Here is an 18342-nt window from a genome sequence, read left to right on the forward strand (position 1 = left end):
TGTAACTTTCATATATATTAAAATGGTAGCGCTAAATGGTCTCATAATCTCAGTTCACTCCTTGGTCATAAGGAATTTACACCTTCGTTAAACCAAACAGATTAGTATCAGTATAAATACAGGTTTTACTTACAGTACATGCATTGTTTGTCATACAGAATTATACTATCAAATATGAGTCAATTCATTTTGTTTAGAAAAGAGAAGGAGAATCTCCATGTTTATTTTTTTTAGCCCAGCACAATATCCTAAGAATTAAAAATTTTTTTATTCAACAAAAACTTCTATGGCATTCTACTAAATACTTTACAAATATTAACTAGTTTAATCCTTACAACAACCATATAAAATAGATAACAATTATCTTCATCCCTGGTTCTCAGATGAGGAAACTACAGAACCAAGAGGTACAGTAATTTAATTGAGGTTAAATAGTAAATGGCGGAGCCCAAACTTGGATGTGGCAGTCCACTGTGCTAAGCTGCCTCTTCCCATGCACAGCCTCAAGTAAGAACCCTGACTTCCTACCATGGGCTCTGAAGCGAGGTGGGATGTATCACATATGCTCACTAACCCTCCACGGATTTGAGTTCCAAGTCAGTTAAGACTAAACTCTGTATAACATCAGCAGAGATGAGGACTTTTCTTTCTAATCATTGCGAAATAATAATCAAGTGAGTTTTATGAAAGTATAGACACAGAAATCCTAAATGTGAATTTAAACACATACACATCAAAAGTTTCCTTACCTTCCTAGCTCTTTGGATGTAAGTGTATAAAAATTATTAAAGTTTTCCATTTTAATTGGAGTTTGAGGAGTTGTAGTTAGCAAGCCTGAAATACTTCGACACTCAAATCTTCTCCTCGACATGTTAGATGACTCTCAGGTAGGCTTCTTCAGTCACTTATTTTCACCTATTTAAAAAAAGAGAAGATGCAGGATATAACTTAAATGCAATTAAGAAAAAAAAAAGATGTTATCTCAGATAGGATGTGCGTTATATTGTACAGCTCCAAATATAGCTATAAGATACAACCAAAAAAAAAAGAAGAAAAAAGAAAGAAAGACGATTTAAGAGCATATTCTACCCAGAAGGAAGAAAAACAAAAAGCATACACATAAACTGGTATCACCTCTATGGTACCTGAACTAAGTTACTGACTTCATTTCAGAATAAAACTATTGAAAAATCCTGTAAGACCTCCCAAATTCTTAAAAAAACAGTTAAAATAAAATTGTAATACAAACAATCATTCAATTTCATTTTTAAACTCTCATTCTTTAAAGTTATATCTTCACATAACAAGATAATTTAACACAGCACAGTAATGATTATTCATTTTATATTTAATTTCACATGGCCAAACAAATCTGACGGTAAAATCACATGTTGTGAGTTATGTTACTGACATGTGAATGACTACAAGAAATGGACTTGTTTCATAGGCCTTAGAGGCAGAACATAGCACAGAGCCTGCTATGCATGAAGAGCTCTATAATTTTGTTGGATGAGTGAGTGACCACATATAAAGCCTTATTCTAGAGTTCTAATCTGTAACTGAAGCTCATATTTATCTGGAACTTTATGATATTTATGAGTATTCAGTTTTAACATTAAAACTACTATTTCATATTAATTGAATTCATATAATAACAGCAGACTATATATTTTAAGATATGCCTGACTTTTCTGCTATGCCTATCTAATAAGAAATCCAGTATTATTCTTCTAGCACCCTCTTATAAGAACCCCCTAAGCTTCTGTTCCTTCTCTGACACATTTTTCCTCCCCTTATTTCCTACTTGACATGTTCTTTTCTTTATCTTCCTAAATTCAAATGTCACCTATATTCAACTTAGCAAGTACGCAGTATGATTAGAGGGGAGTGTTTTCAGTTTCTGTGTCCTTTGAAAAAACAAAGCCCTAACTAGTTTTGAGGTACATCTCTAGTATTCCAAAAGTAGCAGTGTAGAATTCTGAAAATAACATTTGGACTGAATCACATCTGGGTCTGAATCCCATTTATCCATCATACCAGCTATGAGACATTTAACTTTGCTAATGTTATGGTGTGAATTATGTCCCTTCCCTCAAAATTCATATGTTGAAGTCCTAACCCCCTAGTACCTCAGAAAGTGACTGTATTTGGAGAAAGGGTAATTAAATTAAAATGAGGTCATTAGGGTGTGCCCTAATCCAAGAGGACAGGTGGCCTTATGAAAAAAATGAGATTAGGATACAGAAACACGTAGAGGGAAGATCATGTGAAAACATAGGGAGAAGCCCATCCGCAAGCCAAAGAGAAAGGCCTCAGAAGAAACCAGCCCTGCTGACACCTTGATCCCAAAATTCTACTCTCCAGAATTGTAAGAAAATAAATTACTATTGCTTAAGTCACCCGATGTACAGTACTTTGTTATGACAGCCTAGCAAAGTAATACAGCTACTTTAAAAAAGAAAGAAATATTTCAAATGTGTAGGAAGGGATACAAACATAACAAACACTTGGGGTTTTCAATCTTATTACTTTGCCACATTTTGTTTAAATTAAAAATAAATAAGGCAACATAGACACAGAGTCGGTCCCTTCTTTCCATCCCACTAGCACTGGGTAGGAGAGCTTATCATCTCCTTGCCAACATTTGCCCCATTCAGACAGTTTTGTGGTTTAGTTTGCATTTCTGTGATTACTAGTGAGGACAGCTTCAATTCTGCTGCCCCTAAAGTATGGATGAATTATAGAATGTATCTTGCAGTGCTCTAAATATTAAAAATTAAAATATGATGAACTCATGTAGAATCACACTGGTCCAGTGCTAGCCATGAAAGCATATCATGATTGTTCAGTAAATAAATACTGTTAATATTCTAATGAAAGATACTCTCCACATAGTCCTCTGCCATTTTTGAATAGCTGTACCCTATATTTCCATATACAAAACTCTCACCCCAAGTTAGCTTAAACTCAACTCTTAAATTCTGTCTTTTTATTCTGTTTTGATGAACTATTTGTATACTTTTAGTTCTGATGGCACTCAGTTTCATTGGTCACGTATTCTTCTCTGAAAAATCAATTTCTGTGCTCAACCTTTTTTTCTTCAGGTCATCTTTGGACTTTTAAGATTTTTTTCCCTAAATTTAAGTCTATGAATTTGCATGCTTATGACCTCATTTATGTTATTAGCATATATATAGAAAGAAGGGATATACCTGTATTATAGATACAAATTGGGCTACATTCCCAACATGGTTCCAAATCAGGCCTTAGGAAACATGAGCACAAGAACATGTCAAATTCACTCATATAGAGAGAGTACAGGCTCTTGATTCTAAGATGTTCACCTCATCTAGATTCTAGAATCTAAGATGTTTATCTCATGCTGTAATATATCAGCTAAAAAGTGATCTATTCATAACAATCTAGTAGAATGGAGATATATTTTATAAATAATTATTTTCTGCTCTCAAGTTTCAAAAGAATCAATATGGATCTTAGATATAGTCAAAGACTTATGTTTAATGAAGCATGATTTATAATAGTTAAAAAAATAAAAAGCTTGTAGAATGAATGAATCCCAAAGTCCAACAATAGAGAAATGGCTAAATATACCTAAATAATAGGATATTATATACCTAATAAAAATTGTGCTTTCAAAGAATATTTTTGACTCATATAATACTAAATGAAAAAAGGAAGACAAAACTTTACCTACAGTATGATAATTTTGTCATATAAAGTATATGTATTTGTTATATATAATTTTTGATATATGTTACATAATTTTGTTAAATATAAAAGCAAATAGAGGAAAATACTGGAAAACTATGGCAACATATTAACAGTGGTTATCTTTGGGTGGTGAGATTATGGCAGTATTTATACTTTCCTGTGTTTAAGTTATCTACACCAAGCAGGTACAGACAAAAACTAATAAATGCCTTTGGGTAAAAAAGATGGCTTTGAATATATATGACTAGACTCTAAACGCAGAAACTTATCCATTTTTAACAGCAAAACATATCTCTTTACACATTAAGTGTTACTTGGCTGGAAGTTCATGAGCCATTATTGCTCAGGTTTCTTAAGGCCTCAACGTTTTCTCTGCATTTATTTAGAGCATATAGTGTTCATTATCCAAATAACAGGTCTGTTCTTATGCAAAGACCATATAAGCATTTAGGGTAAATACTAAGCAAGAATTAATACCTTGTTTAATACTGCATAGAAAGAACAATTTCATAAATTCTGAATTAATGTTATAGTTATAATTCTATATAATGAATAATAATTTGTAACCTTAAGGCATATGCCTTTATTATGATATCACTTGGTGAAAATCCAGATTCATCCCGGGATCCCTCCAAAAAAAAAATCCAAAATGTGATATCCAAAATATAATACTAATAGGTATTAAGTTTTGTAATACCTATTCAGTTATATTAGAAGGAAAAAAAAAACTTACCTTTTTTAAAAAAAGGATTGAAATAAATAGTGTTAATACAAACAGGGCCTATTAATCAAGCTACTTAATAGCATTTCCTAATACTAGACATTGGCTTGTGTTTAATTTTTTTACCTAACAAATTTTCCTCCCCTCACATGTACTGTTGGTCATCATAATGGTAGAATGTACCATGGTATTTGTGTATTTGTATGATTATAAATGCAGCTGAAAACAGCACTGGGTAATCAGCAGTTTTTAAAATACATGTTAGTACAAAAATCATTTTCTGAATTGTGATATATTTTACTCTGTCTCTGAATACGCTGGAAACACAAGCCATGTCTCAGAAAAAAGGAAAAGCACATTTCTGAAGGTTGAACTTTAAGCTTATCTACTTATTGCAAACGTACCTATATTACAAACTGCCTTAGGGATCCATATAGCATCCCTTAAGTGTAGCTTCCTTCTATTTACTGCACTTGCACCAGTTGCCACAGCCTAGATATTTTTTCTATTTCCTCTCCTTTGGCCAATTTTGCATATAGCGGAGCAAGAATGTCACCTTTGTCCACCAATCCCTCCACAAACAGCTTGCTGCCCTTCATATAAGATTTAATCCTTGGGCACAAGAAGGTTGTCAATCAGCTGTCTTTCCTTGCATCTTCCTAAACTTCCCACTGAATTCTCTTTAACTCCAACAATCACAGACCTTTTCTTGTTTTCTACCATAATTCACAGACCTATAACTGATTCTAAATTACCAATAGGTCTCACTCCATTTGAAATTCATCTCATAACACTATTAGGCTATACTAATAAAAAATCTCAAGGGACTTAGTACGTAAATTTGTGTGTGTGTGTGCGCACACATGAGTAGGTACACAATTATAGACACAATCAGGCACTAAAAACAGTAAGAGGATAATAGAAGAAGGCAAGATACAATTAAGCTTCCAATTACACAATACTATCAATACTAGGAAAAATGGCGCCTCAAGTTTATTTGCAAAGTTTTTTTTTCATTAACTCCCATTACAATAATCACAATAAGAATTCAGATATGGATCAGTGAAGGAAGGAAAAAAGGAAATGTTAGGCTTGATCTGGGCCTTAATTTACTCGAAGGGAGAAAGCAAATGTGACGTGACGTGATCAAAAGTAAGACAAACAGTCCCTATAAACCTCTAAATAGCTCTATTTAAAAATATTCATCACGATATTCATTTCAAAGTTATCACATAAAAGTGTTTTATAAAATAGAATACATCATATAACACTAAATAAGAACATCTAGAGAATTAAATTATCTGCTCTGATCCTTGCATTAGCTTCCCAGTACCTACAAGTTCAAGTCCTTATAGCATGCACACAAAAGCCTTTGAGGCCAGGTACGCACCAGCTTCATTTCCTGCCACACTTGTAGCTCATCTTTTGCCTCCACACCTCTCTTATACTCTTCTGTCTGAACATCCTTTCTACTTTTCTTTAAATGCAAAAACTCTTCGTATGCATCCTTCTTACCTCAACAAAGAATGTCATCTCCCCCAGGAAGCTTTGCCTAAAACCCACAGGTTGCCTTTAATGCCTGTCCTTTATGCTCCAAATAGGAGGAACCTTGACATACCTCCTTACCTCAACATGTAACATGTTAGACTGCAATTATATTTAGTGTCTGAAGGGTTGCAACCATTTGCTTTCATGCCTAAACTCCCAGCATGGTGTCTGGCACCTGGTAGGAATTTTTTTTAAATGTCTGATGAACTGAATTGTTAAGAATTATGAAATATAGCAAGAAGAATTTTTAGGTACATCTCATATCTTCAAGGGTTTAGCAGAACTTGAGATCCATCTTGAAATTATCATATTGGAGCTTCAAATGCAGCTAATCTCTGCTTAATTCAGTATTTGGCTAAATAAAATAAGAAATATTTTAAATTGCTATCAGAGAACTTCAGTTCTAAACAGGATAGTCATAGTCTGGAAACATGGATAAAATTATAATATCATATATTTTAATACAATACCAACGGGCCATTTATTTTGTGTTTACCTATCTTTGCAAACTAGGTGGCCACATGTTACTATACCTACTTCAGCTAAGAATATCAATATTTTAAGAGCTGCCTCAATCAGGAAATCCAGATACTTGTCCTGCCAAGGACTGATAAATCAAGATCTTCATGAAGTAAATTTGAAAGGCAATGGAAAGCAAAGTAAGGCACAAGACGACAGGGAAATAACTTTTTCTTTCTACATTAGCATTTATAGCTACCAAGTTTTCCCTAGGAAACAGAGGAACTGGAGATTTATTTATCTAGAATCCATCAAAATAAAGGAAGAACTTTCTGCTAGTGTGGCATTAGGATCCATTTTTAATTAGTCAGTGATCAGAAGCAAAGGTATTTGTGTAGGGAAAGGGATGATGATGATTTTCAATTTCAAGGAAGAGACCGTTCCTTATATGTATTCTACTAACAGGTTTGTTTGCCCTTTTAAGATTGAATAGAAAGCATAATTCAAGAATTTAATCCTTTGAAAATCACAACAGGAAGCCAGCTAACTGACTCTAGTCTAACCAGTCTAGTATATACTATCCAAGGGCTAAAGTCCCAGGTAATGACCCCAGGCCTGATTCTGTGCCATGATAGGTAAGGCCAGGTGCTGTCTCTTCTACCTTCAGAAGGAGAATTAAACCCTATAATTATGGACCAGGATGGAAAGATGTTGAAAACGGAAATATAGTGGGCCAACAAACATACAGTGCTTGTCATTCATCAGATGGAAAATTAAGTTTCTGTTGTAAAATAAAGCACTGTTTACTTACAGCATCTCTGAAGTACTGTTTATTCAGTAAGTATTACAATGCAAAATGGAATATGATCCTCGGATTACAGATGAAACTATCATCTCACTGTTAATATTAAGATTTTTAAATGCTTCAAGTATAACTATTCCCTCTTTTGAAGAAGTTGCAAAGGGTCCAGGGTGCAACGACGTGTTGCATATAAATGTTAAAAGAAACTGACTACTTTAGATGTTTAAAGTGGCACTGAAGTTCAAGGTTAAATATATTTGGGGGAAAAAGGATAAATTAAAGAAATAAAAAATGAACAAAGTATGTCTTGAAACTTACATTTGTCACAACATATTTATATAAAAATATGTGACTTAATTCCTAAGTACCTTTGTTAATTATTTGTCTATCATCTATTAATGTCTATTATGATAATAAATATTTGTCTATTATCAAAGAAATACCCTTTGATAATAGTCTATCATAGAATATAAAATACTTAAAAACAAAATCATTGAGAGATGTCCCTGTTGGTCCAGTGGTTAAGACTTCGCCTTCCAATATGCAGGGGGTGTGGGTTCGATCCCTGGTCTGGGAGCTAAGATCCCACATGCCTCGTGGCCCAAAAAACAAAAACCCAAAAAACGTAAAACAGAAGCAATATTGTAACAAATTCAATAAACACTTTAAAAATGGTCCACATTAAAAAAAAAAAAAAATCTTTAAAAAAAATCATTGAATTTTGTCATCAATATTGTGGAAAATTAAAATAACTAAAACATTTAAAGTTTTCACAAGTGGAAAGTAAGTACATAAATGACTTAATGTTTTTGACACAATCAATACCCACAGAACACAAAGAATTCTTTAAAAAAAAAAATTAATCAAAATCCTTTAAAAGCAGTACCTCTAGAAGCACTGTCCTACTTAGCTGCCAATTTTTTTACAGGAAATATGCACCGCAATATAATATACGTGCAACTGTAAGACAATTTTAGGATTAAGTGAAAGTGTCAGCAATCGATTTCCTTGATTCCTGGGTTTTAAATTAGGTCTCTAAGAGAAAAACAGGGAAATTTTGATAAGTAAATTCTCTCTTATAATTATCAAACAGCTTCAAAAACAAAGCTTTTAAAACATATTTAAATGTTTACTTAACACCAGTAAAACACTGTCAGTGCAAGTCTAAAGATAAAATTGGAAACATGCCATAAAATGCCTGTACCTTCTTCAGCTTTGCTATTAATATGCTGACACAGTGATCAATTAGTCAAGTCCCAACGTTCCTAAAAACTGATTCTATCTTAACCAAATTGTAATTCAGTATTCAATGAGCCCAAGAGAAACTACAACCATTCTGTCCACACACAAAAATGAAAGGCCTTCAATAACACAACTTTTACTTTTAAAACTTGAATATATTGTCATGTAAATACATTTCACTTCAATTTCAGATCCATAATTTAGAAAAATGATGTAAAATGTATGATATGTACCTCAAAAATAAAGCAGCTATTAACAACTTCAGTTATTAAAATATAAGAAAAACTTTAAAAAACTGAACATCTGCTCAGAGGAGGATGAAGGGGGAAGAAGAGAGGTCTTAAACTAGGACACTGCTTCTATGGACTAGCTTTTTCAAAAACACACCATTTTACGGGTATGTAGTTTAACATTTATAAAACAAACATTCTGGAAGTTGTTGAAAACTACTTCTGGACAGTTTACTATAAAACTATAAAATGGTGAATCAATGACAAAGTAGGTTTATCATCTTTTCCTTTAATAAAATTGTGCTCCCGGGCTCAAAATGCCAGGGTACATTTGCTGCCAATTGCCCAATCATCTCAGTAGACTATGCTGTCTCAGGGCACATTCTCAAAGGCTTGAGAACCTAAAGGGGTGACACCATATCAAACATCACTGCTTATCATCAGTACCAGGGATGTAAACATTACGTTGGCAAAACAATCAGTGAATGTGACACACAGACCTAATATAATTGAATTCTGATCAGCATGTGGCTTTAAAATGTTTTCTTTTCCTTAATTTCAATTTGCAAATTGATGTTGGAGGGCCTCTAGTCCCATCACAGACAGAGGAAGAACGAACATCAGCTACCAGCTGCCCATAAAGTCTCTTTCAACTTCGTCTCTACTTGCCCCTCGAAGGGAATTCAAATGAAGAGCTTTTCCCTACACTAAAACAAAGAGCTGGGTAAATGTCAAAATCGTAGCCGTCACGTAGTTGTATAGTTTGAGGATGGGTCGTGTACCCTTTGCGGTTTACATGGCGTCAAAATAAAACCAGATCGCTGGAAATCACAGAAACAACTGCAACTCGACTTCTCTATTCACTGACTTTAAAAAACTGTTCACAAGTAGTAACTGAAAATCCCCCACAAGATGAGCACAAACTTCTCTCCAGACGAAAGACAGCTGTGAGCAGGACGTGTCCACGAGTCCAGATGTGAACACGTCCTGTGCCTACACCACAGCTGTGAACTCGGCAGGGTCCTGAAGGGACCACGTTGACGAGACGTGGAAGGGTCGCGATCGAGCCGGTCGCGAAGAGGGCCCCCGCGGGACGCGACCCAGGGAGAGTCCGTGCCGGCCAGGCGACGGCGCGCACACACAGAGTCAGACAAACAGACACATACACACACGCGCGCGCGCGCCCGCGCGCGCTCACCGGGCTGAGAAGGGTATTGGGAGGACCAGCCGCCGCTCCCAGCGCCGAACCCGAGGGAACCAGTGAAGCAGGACTCCAGCCGGAATGCGGCGAGGGATTCGGAGCAGTCGGGCCACCTGGGGGCGGCGGTGTCTGAGCCCATCTTCCCCAGGCCGGGGGTCAGAGGGGACCCCGGATCCGCCCACACCGCCTGGATCCCTCCTCGGGACCCCTCCCACGTTCTGGGTCTCCTTTCCACGGGTAAAGGGGGCTGGTTCAGGGGTTTGGAGTCGCAGCCCCGAGCCCACCCGCCAATCCCGGCAGGACCGCGGACGCGCGAGGCGGAAGACACTGACCGCTCAGGCAGCAGCAGGTTCTCCCGAGGCTGCCCCCTCCAAGGGGGCTCCAGTCCCGCCCCACGCAGGTGGGCACGACAAGACGCGTTCTCCAGCTCTAGCTCCGTGAGTTGCCGGGTAGCTCCGAGCGTGGCAGGACCCACTTTTACTCTTCTGGACAACGGCCAACAGTTGTGACCTGACCTCCCCGTGAGGTGGCTCCCGGCTACGGCAGCAAAGACGGTGACGGGAGGTTACAGTTGAGGTTTGAAAACTGCAGCCGCGTTGCGGGGCAGAGCTGTAGGCTAGAACCCACCCCCCCGGTCGCGAGAGCCAATCCGAGCGTGCATGGAGGGCTGGGCTGTCACGTGAGGAGAGGGCGGGGCGCCGGCCAGCGGCGCGTGCTGCGAGGCGGGGCTCAGTGGTGAGGGGGTGCGGCCGCCGCCCGGCGGTCGGAAGCTGGGCGGAGCTGCAGAGCAGGTGGGGCGCGCTCTCGTAATTGCTGCGAGAAAGGAGTGAGGAGGGCGCCAGCCTGACTGTGCATGGGGCTGTGACTCCGAGCTAGTGCATCCCGGCCTTCCGAGTGGCAGTCCACGCGGTGTGAATATCTGAGACTGGGGAGAGGGAAGAAGGAAAGTTAGTCGCTGCTTCTGACTCATTCCCAAACTTCTGTGCCTGTTTTCTGACTCTTCCCGGTCGTCTTATCACCTGAACACACTCGGCCAGTGGAGAGTCCAGTTCGCTCTAACTTGGCAAGCATCAACATCGCTGGGGGATTTATGGAACTTGGGCCCCACCGCTAAAGTCCGCTCCAGCGAACTGAGTCCTTCTGAGGCATGGTTGAAGGCAGTGAAGGGAGAGTCCAAATAAGATGAATTGCTGTTTTTGCATATAGGGTACTAAGGCAAAAGATGAAAGCTCCTCAGCAAGCTACTCAGGATCTGTTATCTCTTCAAGAGAATGAAAAATTTGAAAGTCCTGTGCAAGACACAATTGCGGGTTTTTTGTTTGTTTTATATAATCTAGGGTTGGTTGCAAAGTATATTTACAGTAATTGTAGAAGACTATTGAGAAAATATATTGGGAGGGGAATCGTTCTCTTTCAAAAGACTTCAACACTCAGTCAACATTTAAAGAGGAGATTTTCTTGTTCTATCCCAGTAAGCCGAGCAAATTCCCATCAAGCCGTCCATTTGCTCTTCCGTACTGTATGTTTCCCAAGATAAGTGCATAAAATGCCTCACAGTCATCTACTCGTCTCCTTGCTGTTACTTAACTAACTCATCCCAGTTTAATGTGTCTAGTCCTTAAACCTTGTCACTTGGAGAGTATTGCTTCCATCCGTCTAATTTCTTGTTGCTAACAATTGGACTGACAAGTTAAGATGGAGGGGAAAAAAACCCTGCATGCTGAAATGGACTTTTCAGCTATTATTATCTAAGAATCCACAAACAGTGAGACTGTCCCCATCTTTTCTTTTATGAACACAGGGGTGGTTCCTAGAAGTCTCAGCACCAGCACTGGAACCAGTAACCTCCAGAAATCTCACGACTGCAGCATGGCGGTGATTTCCTTTTTTCCCGTGCACACGCGTGTGTGTGTTTAACTCTGGACCTCCTCAGTATCAACATTTGATCAATAGCCAGCTCTTAGCAATCTCCTCACACTCAGTCTATCTTCCCTTCTGTCACTAATCCCATCTAACCACATCACTTCACACCTAGATGCAGACCTTTCTCTCTCCCTGTCACTGCTTTAAACCAACCCTCCTTGTGGTCACAAGTCCTCTGCTCTAACCAATCATCCTGCTAGGCTGATAGGTCTTTTCATGTCTTGTTTTCTCCTGCCTCTGCCTAGGCTCCAACTTTTCACCATCCTCCTCATCAGCACCTGTTCATCAATTTCCAACTTGAAGAAGTTACCCCCTCCAGAAATCACAAATCTTTGCTGATTTCTACTTTCCACTCCCAGCCCGATCACCTCTTTTCCCTCTGTCCCTCGGTGCAGGGCTTATACTTGTTCCCTGTGTTTCTCTTCTGCCCCTAAATAGATTGTTAACCCTTGTGCCTGATGTCAGATTTGCCAGCTAGGATTTAGCTCACTATATCAGGGACATTCAGCTACACTTACTTGGTCTCAGGCACTGTGGTTCAAGTAACGAGGAACTCCTGGTGCTGAGGAGCAGACTGTAGCATCTTTACTGTACCATCAGTAAAATGTACACCATTTTACTGTACCTTGCACCAAAATTCAGGAGTCAGCACATCCCTTCATCCTACCTCATTTACCTAAAGTCATTCATAGCCATGTCAAAGGTGCATGTTCTTGCTCTCCTTCCCTTGAGTGGGAAATCCCCATGTGACCTAATGGTCATTCTGTAGTCATTGCCTCTGACTGCACAGTTCATTAAATTGATCCTTGAACACCACATACTGACCAGAAATGGTGGTTGTTATGGGCTGAATATGTTTCCACCAAATTGATACACTGAGGTCCTAATTCCCAGTACCTCAGAATATGACTGTATTTGGGGACAGGGCCTTTAAAGAGACAATTAAGGTAAAATAAAATTGTGTAGGTGGGCCCTAATCCGAGACAAAAAGATTACACCATCAGGAAAATGAAAAGGCAGCCTACTGAATGGGAGAAAATGTTTTCAAATCATATATCTGATAAGGGGTTAATATCCAAAATACATAAAGAACTCATACAACTCAATAGCAAAAAAACCAATCCGATTAAAAAATGGGCAGAAGATCTGAATAGACATTTTTCCAAAGAAGATATACAGATAGCCAACATGTACTTGAAAAAAACACTCAACATCACTAATCATCAGGGAAATGCAAATCAAAACGATAATGAGATATCACCTCTCACTTGTCAGAATGCTTATTATCAAAAAGATAAGAAATTACAAGTGTTGGCGAGAATGGGGAGAAAAAGGAACACTTTTGCACTGTTGGTGGGAATGTAAATTGGTGAAGCCACTATGGAAAACAATATGGAGTTTCCCCAAAAAATTAAAGATAGAAATGCCTTATGATCCAGAAATTCCACTTCTGGGTATTTATCTGAAGAAAATGAAAACATTAACTGGAAAAGATATATGTGCCTCCATGTTCATTGCAGCATTATTTACAATAGCCAAAATATGGAAACAACCTAAATGCCCATAGATGGATGAATAGATAATGTTGTATGTATATGCAATGGAATATGATTCAGACATAAAAAGGATGAAATCTTGCCATTTATCCAATGTAGGTGGACCTCGAGGGCATCATGCTAAGTGAAATAAGTCAGAAAGACAACGAAAAATACTGTATCATCTCACTCATACATAGAATTAAATACAAAACAACACACACTCACACTCACACACCCAGCTTATAGATACAGAAAACAGACTGATCGTTGCCAGAGGCAGGGGATGGAGAATGGGAGAAATGGGTGAAGGGGGTCAAAAGGTACAAACTTCTGGTTACAAAATAAATAAGTCATGGGGATGTAATGTACAGCACGGTGACTATAGTTAATAACACTGTATTGCATATTTGAAAGTTGCCAAGAGAGTAGATCTTAAAAGTTCCCATCACTAGAAAAAATATTTTTTTGTAACTATGTAAGGTGGCAGATGTTAACTACACTTATTGTGGTGATCATTTTGCAATATATACAAATATCAAATCTTATGTTGTACACCTGAAACTAATGTTATATGTCAATTATACCTCAATTTAAAAAATAATTTTTAAAAAAGGGATTATGACACAGACAACATAGACTAAAGGATGACCATGTGAGGACACAGTGAGAAAGTGGTCATCTGCAAGACAAGGGGAGAGGCCTAAGAAGAAACTAAAACTGCTGACACCTTGATCTTGGACTGCTAGCCTCCAGAACTGTGAGAAAATAAATGTCTATTGCTTAAGCCACCCAGTCTATGGTATTTGTTATGGCAGCCCTAGCAAACTAATACAGTGGTGCTCCTCAGTCAACCCAAGTGAATCCCCATCAGTGACCAGGGATGCTGGTCCTTTCTGATCATGCCACCATACTCACCACATTCTCTCCAGAGAAAATGACCGTTCCCAATCACACCAGGTCAGTCACCACATGCTGACCACACACTGACCAGAGAAGTTGGTCCTCCTTGATCATACATTTACTCTCTACAGATGCAGAGAGGAGGGCAGAATTTTAAACAGAGGAAAAGACCCCAAATTCAAAACTCCTGCCCTTGACACATGCTCCTTCTGAAGAAAGCCTTACCTGTTATTTCTGGGTCAAGATCCTACAATTCAATCCATGTGGAAAGAGCAAAACAAGTACTACTATCTCCAGGTAGCACTATCTCCAATTGAATAAACCAGAAATCTGAGGCCAGACTAATGGCAGCCAGACTCGGGTTGGCCGGGGTGTGGGCTAGGGTGGTGGCAGGAACAGCCTCTGAAGGCACTTGACTCAAACCTCCCCCCAGCAGGGGTACTCATGTTGAATGGAGACAGGCTAGTCCAAAAAGATCCCCTCTCTGGAGGTAGGAGTGCCGAGTGCACTCAGATGGTAGGAGTGCCGAGTGCACTCAGATGTAAGTCATGGTACATTTATCCATGGTGCCTACAGCATCCCAAGTTTGGAAGCATTGGGGACCACAGAGACCTCGCATCCCCTGGCTCTCTTCAAACACGCCCTATTAGCAAAGGTAGTTAGGGCAAGTCTTTCCCGACAAGAATAATGACTCAGACTGGTACAAATGTCTTCCTCAAAAGGTGACACTGTTATTTTCTCCAAAGCACCAAAGCATGCAGCAGTGCCAGAAAAAAAAAAAAGAAATATCATGCAACCACATATGTCATTTTACTTTTTCATATTGGCCATGCCGCGCAGCATGCAGGATCTTAGGTCCCCAACCAGGGATCTAACCCTCGCCCCCTGCAGTGGAAGCACGGAGTCAACCACTGGACCACCAGGGAAGTCTACCATGTATGTCATTTTATATGTTCTCATAATCACATTAAAAAAGTAAAAACAGGGGCTTTCCTGGTGGCGCAGGGGTTGAGAATCTGCCTGCTAATGCAGGGGACACGGGTTCGAGCCCTGGTCTGGGAAGATCCCACATGCCGCAGAGCAACTAGGCCCGTGAGCCACAACTACTGAGCCTGCGCATCTGGAGCCTGTGCTCCGCAACGGGAGAGGCCGCGATAGTGAGAGGCCCGCGCACCGCGATGAAGAGTGGCCCCCACTTGCCGCAACTAGAGAAAGCCCTCGCACAGAAACGAAGACCCAACACAGCCAAAAATAAATAAATAAATAAATTAAAAAAAAAAAAGTAAAAACAGATTAAATTAATTTTAATAGTATATTTTACTTAACCCCATATATCCAAAATATTGTCATTTCAACATGCAATCAATAAGAAATTATTAATGAGATATTTTACATCCTTTTTTAATATTGTCTTAAATCTGGTGTATTTTATATGTACAACACATCCCAATTCGGATGCTAAATTTTCATCAGAAACAATTGATCTGTATTTAGATTGTACAAAATTTGTTGAAAAAAGATTCATATCCCTACATTGTTTCAAACATAAAGGTTTTCAATAACTGAATACAGTATTAGCTTCTGAATTCAAATTTAATTAAAATGACATAAAATTATAGTTCAGTCACACTACATTTCAAGTGCTCCACAGCCACATGTGGCTGGTTGCTACTGTATTGGACAGCATAGGTCCAGAGGGCTAGAAATATGCCTTCTAATTGCCTCTAAACCTTGAATTGTTTAATGCAGTACTAGACACAGTGTAGGTTCTCGGTAAATCATGGCATCAGAACAGTTTGGAACTTCAAAAATCCTTAAGGTTCAGTAGATTAATTCTCTTATATTAGGAGGAAAACCTGCAATGGGAGAAGTTAAGGGACTTGCAGAAGATCACACAACTGAACTACTGGTGCATATCTGGACAAGAATTTAGGTCTCCTGATTTTTAATCCTGAGGTCTTTCCACCTCATTATATCAGACATACTTCAGGAAAAAAAAAGATTTTTAAATTTATTCGAATAATCACTTGAATGATACAGGCAAAGAAAAACATGCTTATATCCTAGTTGTATTTGCATAACCTGATAAAGACAGTGCGTTCTGGAATATTTAAGCCCCCTTCCACTGTGGTCTGGGGTCCAGGTGGTCTAATCTGTCAGTCCCTCTTACCTCCACCCGTCACTGCTTCCTCTCCCTGGAGCTGCCTCACTGCACATCTATCCCCCCCCTCCCCCGCCCACAGGGCATCCGGCCACATTTTTCTGTCTGCAGCTGTCCTCTCCCAGCTGTCTACCACAATTTGTTTAAGGTTGTGCTTCAGAGAATCCTTTATATTTGCAAATCAAAGTATTCAGTAGAAACTTCAGCAAAGTTGGAGAAGAGCTACTATTCTCCAGCCACAAACACACCAAGCTCTGAGGCCCTGCTTCCTGAGAGGTGTGTGTGTGTGTGTGAGAGAGAGAGAGAGAGAAAGGATGGATGTGTGGTTAAGTGTGTGACATAAGACAGACCTGTACTCCAGTCCCAGTTCCACCCATTCCTAGTTGTGTGACTTTGGGCAAATCCTCAGTTTCCTCCTTTGTGGAATGAGGATAATAGTAATAGCTTCCTCTGTGAGATTTCAGTGTGATAGTGCACACAGAGCCCAGTGCCTGACAAGAGTAAGTCCTCCGTCCGTACAAGCTCATGTTATTTTCCAGTGGTCTGCGGGCTCCCTGAGGAGGAGGACTACGTATATCTCTCGGGCTCAGTACCGCACCTCGTGACTAGCAAAACCCCTGAGACACAGTAGGTCCTAAATGAATATTTGTCAAAGGAATTTATAAGACGCTTATGATTTCCCTCAAATCTTATAATGTATGCTAAGAGAGATAACTGGGGGGAAAATGGTGATAAGGAAAGGGGAGAGGGAGGTAGCTGCTTCCCCCTTCAGAATCTACCTGGCAGTGGCACCCAGGCTCAGAATGAAACTGTAAGGTCAACAAATAGTGACGTCCAGGGCTATGTATGATAAAAGAATTAGAGTCATAGTGTTTAAAGGGGAGTAGATATGGAGTGGAGCAAATAAATAAATATAGGGTGTAAAACTGTCACTTATTTGAGTAGATAAATGTCTGCTAGTTCTCCCCGTCAAATCTCCTCCCTCTTCACCTCTAAGACACTTCCTTTACCAACTGCAAATTCCATGAATCATGACCTGGTGTCACATTCCCCAGAGCACATGGCAGGTAAGAAGTAGTAAAGCTTCCAGGAACCCTTCACTATGTGAGTCTTCTTACAACAAGCAGTCATAGGTATAGATAAGGCAGAGCTAACTTTTAACTCCCTTCTTGGGTGACCTTTGTCTCAAGTGGCTTAAGTTGACAGCATGAGCATTGAGAAGGCCAATCTACTCCACTAGCTGAGTTCTTTCATGGCATGAAAGTGGTGGTAATGTAGGAAATGATAACGATGATCACCGCGTATACAACAAGTATATAACAAATGCAGGAGGAAGGGGCTAGAATGATCCGTGTGGCAATGGATTTGAGTTAGAGACGTCAAGAATATTTAAAGCATCCTTGCGTCTTTTCAGTAGTTAGCCCTCCCTTTAGATTTACAGAGTAGCACTTTATAACGTCATTTAAAGAAGAAAGAGATATAAGTATAGAGCTGTTCAGAAACCCTTTAAAGGGCATAGTTTATGAGAGAGTGGGTCTGTAATTTACTAGCTGTGAGACTTTGAGCAGGTTATAATATCTCTATGCCTCTGTTTTTTCATCTGTAAAAGAGAAATAATAATATACTTACCCCATAGGGTACAGAGTAACAATAGGTCGTGAATACTGATCCTGGCCCTGTTCTAAATTTGCTGTTTGTGCTAACATTTAAACCTCACGCTCCTGTGAGTCAAGTGCCTGCTTTGAAGATAAGAAAATTAAGAGACAGGGAAGTTATATACTTTCCCACTGTAACCTGAGTTACTAGTAGAGTACTAACAAGAGTTAAGCTTACTCTCTATAAGGCCTTTTACTGTGGCTATTTAATAACTGTAGCTATGAACAAG

General features: G+C 39.2%; 1 protein-coding gene across 2 annotated transcripts in view; it reads right to left on the minus strand.

Annotated features, from left to right (window-relative positions):
• STK17B (serine/threonine kinase 17b) overlaps positions 1–11235 on the minus strand; it is a 32268-nt gene extending 21033 nt beyond the window's left edge. For both annotated transcript variants that reach the window (XR_005020631.1, XM_036858191.1), the window contains exons 1-3: positions 10955–11235; positions 10268–10860; positions 750–915 (exon numbers count right to left, since the gene is read on the minus strand). Coding sequence is in view for 1 of the 2 variants with exons in the window: in XM_036858191.1 (XP_036714086.1) it covers positions 750–871 (122 nt within the window). In the remaining variant the exon portion in view is untranslated. The remainder of the gene's footprint in view (positions 1–749; positions 916–10267; positions 10861–10954) is intronic.
• Positions 11236–18342: the final 7107 nt, after the last annotated feature.

This window comes from Balaenoptera musculus, chromosome 7, assembly GCF_009873245.2.
Source record: "Balaenoptera musculus isolate JJ_BM4_2016_0621 chromosome 7, mBalMus1.pri.v3, whole genome shotgun sequence".
In the NCBI taxonomy this organism is placed as follows: Eukaryota; Metazoa; Chordata; class Mammalia; order Artiodactyla; family Balaenopteridae; genus Balaenoptera; species Balaenoptera musculus.